Raw genomic sequence first — 6519 nt, 5'->3', positions numbered from 1 at the left:
AAACAGACACAATCCCCTCCCATACAAGCTGGGTATCAGCTGAGAGAATTGACACAATCTCCTGCCATACAAGCTGGGTATCAGCTGAGAGAATTGACACAATCTCCTGCCATACAAGCTGGGGATCTGCTGAGAGAATTGACACAATCTCCTGCCATACAAGCTGGGTATCAGCTGAGAGAGTTGAGTCGTCCATTTTCTCACGTTGACATTTTTAACCAACACATACACTGTACATGCAGATCAATTGATTGATTGACACTTTGATAATCCCCAAGGAGCATCTGATCTGATCATCTCTCTCTCCCTTTCTCTCCCTCTTTCTCTCTCTCTCTGTCTCCCCCCGATCTCTCTCCCTCCCTTTATCTCTCTTTCCACCCCCCCCCCCCCTTCAGGTATCCCAGGCAGTGACTACATCAATGCTAACTACATTGATGGCTACCGTCGTCAGAACGCCTACATCGCGACGCAGGGCTCTCTCCCCGAGACCTTCTGTGACTTCTGGAGACTTGTGTGGGAACAGCACACGGCCAACATCATCATGATGACCAAGCTAGAGGAGAAGTCACGGGTAAGGACTGATATCAATTATTCATACAGTCAAAGGACAGTTATAAATCAATAGACTGTTATAAATTATGTTTTTTGTCATTTAGCAGACTCTCTTATCCAGAGCGACTTACAGGAGCAATTAGGGTTAGATCATTGTAATCAATGGGGAAGGAGGACGGATCAGTTGATAATCAATGGGGAAGGGAGGACGGATCAGTTGATAATCAATGGGGGAGGAGGACAGATCAGTTGATAATCAATGGGGGAGGAGGACGGATCAGTTGATAATCAATGGGGAAGGAGGACGGATCAGTTGATAATCAATGGGGGAGGAGGACGGATCAGTTGATAATCAATGGGGAGGAGGACGGATCAGTTGATAATCAATGGGAAGGAGGACGGATCAGTTGATAATCAATGGGGAAGGAGGAAGGATCAGTTGATAATCAATGGGGGAGGAGGACGGATCAGTTGATAATCAATGGGGAAGGAGGACGGATCAGTTGATAATCAATGGGGAAGGAGGACGGATCAGTTGATAATCAATGGGGAAGGAGGACGGATCAGTTGATAATCAATGGGGAAGGAGGACGGATCAGTTGATAATCAATGGGGAAGGAGGACGGATCAGTAGATAATCAATGGGGAAGGAGACAGAAATATACTATGTCCTGTACAGTGTTGTAACCCCTAATGTCAACGTACAGTGGTGGATATGATTTATCCTGGAGCGGATGGTCAGGGGGCCAGAACATAATTACTATATAATTTGTAGACTGCAAATTGACCACAACAAGCCAAAAACAGATACAGGATAATAGCTGACTAAAACAGAATCATTTCAAACCTTTATTACATTTGTAAACCTATATGATCACATAATGTATATCGCTCTATTATGCGTAGGAAGATTTTGGAACTGATTTAAAAATTAAAAATAAATCAGTTAGAGCTAATTTGGTGGTGTTTTTATATAAAGAGGAAGTTGTACCTAGTTTCTACATGGGCTAAGAAGAGAAACCCAATTGGGTTTAGAAAACTTGGGGGGCCAAATAAAATGCGGGGGCCAGTTGGGCAACCCTGCTGAATATTGTGTGTGTATATACAGCAGTATGACTCTCCTATATACAGCAGTATGACTCTCCTATATACAGCAGTATGACTCTCCTATATACAGCAGTATGACTCTCCTATATACAGCAGTATGACTCTCCTATATACAGCAGTATGACTCTCCTATATACAGCAGTATGACTCTCCTATATACAGCAGAATGACTCTCCTATATACAGCAGTATGACTCTCCTATATACAGCAGTATGACTCTCCTATATACAGCAGTATGACTCTCCTATATACAGCAGTATGACTCTCCTATATACAGCAGTATGACTCTCCTATATACAGCAGTATGACTCTCCTATATACAGCAGTATGACTCTCCTATATACAGCAGTATGACTCTCCTATATACAGCAGTATGACTCTCCTATATACAGCAGTATGACTCTCCTATATACAGCAGTATGACTCTCCTATATACAGCAGTATGACTCTCCTATATACCGCAGTATGACTCTCCTATATACAGCAGAATGACTCTCCTATATACAGCAGTATGACTCTCCTATATACAGCAGTATGACTCTCCTATATACAGCAGTATGACTCTCCTATATACAGCAGTATGACTCTCCTATATACAGCAGTATGACTCTCCTATATACAGCAGAATGACTCTCCTATATACAGCAGTATGACTCTCCTATATACAGCAGTATGACTCTCCTATATACAGCAGTATGACTCTCCTATATACAGCAGTATGACTCTCCTATATACAGCAGTATGACTCTCCTATATACAGCAGTATGACTCTCCTATATACAGCAGTATGACTCTCCTATATACAGCAGTATGACTCTCCTATATACAGCAGTATGACTCTCCTATATACAGCAGTATGACTCTCCTATATACAGCAGTATGACTCTCCTATATACAGCAGTATGACTCTCCTATATGACTTAAAATAATCATGCATTTCATTTTCTCCCTTTAATACGTTTCTAACATGATGTTGTCAACTTTAGTCTTTAGTTTCTCTTCTTAGCCCATGTAGAAACTAGGTACAACTTCCTCTTTCCACCATGCTTCTACTAATACTATGCTTATACTGTCGTGCTGCCATGTACGATGTAGCACTATAACTAGTAGTACTAAATGTACTATGTAATGCCATAATTAGTAGTACTACATGTATTATGCAATGCCATAACTAGTAGTACTAAATGTACTATGTAATGCCATAATTAGTAGTACTACATGTATTATGTAATGCCATAACTAGTAGTACTAAATGTACTATGTAATGCCATAATTAGTAGTACTACATGTATTATGCAATGCCATAACTAGTAGTACTACATGTACTATGTAGTACCATAACTAGTAGTACTACATGTACTATGTAGTACCATAACTAGTAGTACTGCCATGTACTATGTAGTACCATAACTAGTAGTACTACATGTACTATGTAGTACCATGACTAGTAGAATTACCATGTACTATGTAGTACCATAACTAGTAGTACTACATGTACTATGTAGTACCATAACTAGTAGTACTACATGTACTATGTAGTACCATAACTAGTAGTACTATATGTATTATGTAGTACCATGACTAGTAGAATTACCATGTACTATGTAGTACCATAACTAGTAGTACTACATGTACTATGTAGTACCATAACTAGTAGTACTATATGTATTATGTAGTACCATGACTAGTAGAATTACCATGTACTATGTAGTACCATGACTAGTAGAATTACCATGTACTATGTAGTACCATGTTAATAGCATTACTAATACTGTAGTAGTAATGTACTGTAGTGTTGTGTGGTAGTTCCTGTCATGTCTCTTTTCCAACTCTCTCTCTCTCTCTGTCTGTTTCTCCCTGTCTGTTTCAGATGCCCTCTTATTTCTTCTCCAAGGCAAGACATCCCTCTCTCTCCCTCCCTCCCGAGCCTCCCTCCCTCCGCTTCCCTCTCCCTCCCTCCCTCCCTCCCCTTCCCTCTCCCTCTCTCCCTCCCTCCCTCCCTCCCTCTCTCTCTCTCTCTCTCTCTCTCTCTCTCTCTCTCTCCCTCCCTCCCTCCCTCCCTCTCTCTCTCTCTCTCCCTCCCTCCCTCCCTCCCTCCCTCCCTCCGCTTCCCACTCCCTCCCTCCCCTTCCCTCTCCCTCCCTCCCTCCCTCCCTCCCTCTCTCCCTCCCTCCCTCCCTCCCTCCCTCCCTCCCTCCCTCCCTCTCTCTCTCCCTCCCTCCCTCCCTCCCTCCCTCCCTCCGCTTCCCACTCCCTCCCTCCCCTTCCCTCTCCCTCCCTCCCTCCCTCCCTCCCTCCCTCCCTCCCTCCCTCCCTCCCTCTCTCCCTCCCTCCCTCCCTCCCTCCCTCCCTCCCTCCCTCCGCTTCCCACTCCCTCCCTCCCCTTCCCTCTCCCTCCCTCCCTCCCTCCCTCCCTCCCTCCCTCCCTCCCTCCCTCCCTCCCTCTCTCCCTCCCTCCCTCCGCTTCCCTCTCCCTCACTCTCTTACTCCATTTCTGCAACCTCTAATCACATGGTTTTCTGATCACTCAATGTGTTCACTGCCTTTCTGTCTGGTTTTAAAACACACTGAGAATGACTGAAATGCTCCTCTGACCACTTTTGGAGACTCAACAAAATGCACGTTGTTCACCAGTTCACGTTGTGTGTGTGTGTTCTTTGGATCTCGGGTCGAGGTTGGGTCTACTTCCATTTCAGTTCAGTCCGTTCCTCTTCAAGAAGAAGTTAAAGTACCATTTATTATTAATTAGATTTTTATTTTTCTCAAGTCCTCCGATTGGGATTTCAGTTCCTGTCCTGAATTGGCTGAATAGAAATGGAACTGACCCAAAGCTTTGTCTGTTTTCTCTGGACTGTAGCCGCTAGGCATCCATGTTATGTTAGGTAGCTACTGTATATTACGTAGCTAATAGTACATTAGGTAGCTACTATATATAATCCATAGCTAATAGTACATTAGGTAGCTACTGTATATTACGTAGCTAATAGTACATTAGGTAGCTACTGGATATTACCTAGCTAATAGTACATTAGGTAACTACTGTATATTACGTAGCTAATAGTACATTAGGTAGCTACTGTATATAATCCGTAGCTAATAGTACATTAGGTAGCTACTGTATATAATCCGTAGCTAATAGTACATTAGGTAGCTACTGTATATTACGTAGCTAATAGTACATTAGGTAGCTACTGTATATTACGTAGCTAATAGTATGTTAGGTAGCTACTGTATATAATCCGTAGCTAATAGTACATTAGGTAGCTACTGTATATAATCCGTAGCTAATAGTACATTAGGTAGCTACTGTATATTACGTAGCTAATAGTACATTAGGTAACTACTGTATATTACGTAGCTAATAGTACATTAGGTAGCTACTGGATATTACCTAGCTAATAGTACATTAGGTAACTACTGTATATTACGTAGCTAATAGTACATTAGGTAGCTACTGTATATAATCTGTAGCTAATAGTACATTAGGTAGCTACTGTATATAATCCGTAGCTAATAGTACATTAGGTAGCTACTGTATATTACGTAGCTAATAGTACATTAGGTAGCTACTGTATATTACGTAGCTAATAGTATGTTAGGTAGCTACTGTATATTACGTAGCTAATAGTACATTGGGTAGCTACTGTATATTACGTAGCTAATAGTACATTAGGTAGCTACTGTATATAATCCGTAGCTAATAGTACATTAGGTAGCTACTGTATATTACGTAGCTAATAGTACATTAGGTAGCTACTGTATATAATCCGTAGCTAATAGTACATTAGGTAGCTACTGTATATTACGAAGCTAATAGTACATTAGGTAGCTACTGTATATTACGTAGCTAATAGTACATTATGTAGCTACTGTATATAATACGTAGCTAATAGTACATTAGGTAGCTACTGTATATAATATGTAGCTAATAGTACATTAGGTAACTACTGTATATTACGTAGCTAATAGTACATTAGGTAGCTACTGTATATTACGTAGCTAATAGTACATTAGGTAGCTACTGTATATTACGTAGCTAATAGTACATTAGGTAGCTACTGTATATTACTTAGCTAATAGTACATTAGGTAGCTACTGTATATTACCTAGCTAATAGTACATTAGGTAGCTACTGTATATTACGTAGCTAATAGTACATTAGGTAGCTACTGTATATAATCCGTAGCTAATGGTACATTAGGTAGCTACTGTATATTACGTAGCTAATAGTACATTAGGTAGCTACTGTATATAATACGTAGCTAATAGTACGTTAGGTAGCTACTGTATATTACGTAGCTAATAGTACATTAGGTAGCTACTGTATATTACGTAGCTAATAGTACATTAGGTAACTACTGTATATTACGTAGCTAATAGTACATTAGGTAGCTACTGTATATAATCCGTAGCTAATAGTACATTAGGTAGCTACTGTATATTACGTAGCTAATAGTACATTAGGTAGCTACTGTATATAATCCGTAGCTAATAGTACATTAGGTAGCTACTGTATATTACGTAGCTAATAGTATGTTAGGTAGCTACTGTATATTACGTAGCTAATAGTACATTAGGTAGCTACTGTATATTACGTAGCTAATAGTACATTAGGTAGCTACTGTATATAATCCGTAGCTAATAGTACATTAGGTAGCTACTGTATATTACGTAGCTAATAGTACATTAGGTAGCTACTGTATATTACGTAGCTAATAGTACATTAGGTAGCTACTGTATATAATCCGTAGCTAATAGTACATTAGGTAACTACTGTATATTACGTAGCTAATAGTACATTAGGTAGCTACTGTATATAATCCGTAGCTAATAGTACATTAGGTAGCTACTGTATATTAC

The 6519-nt window shown here is 40.3% G+C and overlaps 1 protein-coding gene across 1 annotated transcript in view; it reads left to right on the top strand.

Annotated features, from left to right (window-relative positions):
* Positions 1 to 395: 395 nt before the first annotated feature.
* The window catches only part of LOC311121997 (receptor-type tyrosine-protein phosphatase S-like), a gene marked incomplete at both ends in the record, with an annotated part of 37958 nt that continues 31834 nt past the window's right edge, over positions 396 to 6519 (top strand). The window contains 2 exons of the mRNA XM_084196427.1: positions 396 to 571; positions 3530 to 3553. Of these exons, the coding sequence (XP_084052553.1) occupies positions 396 to 571; positions 3530 to 3553 (200 nt within the window). The remainder of the gene's footprint in view (positions 572 to 3529; positions 3554 to 6519) is intronic.

This window comes from Coregonus lavaretus, assembly GCF_964263955.1.
Source record: "Coregonus lavaretus genome assembly, contig: HAP1_SCAFFOLD_5575, whole genome shotgun sequence".
NCBI classification, from domain to species: domain Eukaryota; kingdom Metazoa; phylum Chordata; class Actinopteri; order Salmoniformes; family Salmonidae; genus Coregonus; species Coregonus lavaretus.
This window is presented reverse-complemented; position numbering and strand designations above follow the sequence as displayed.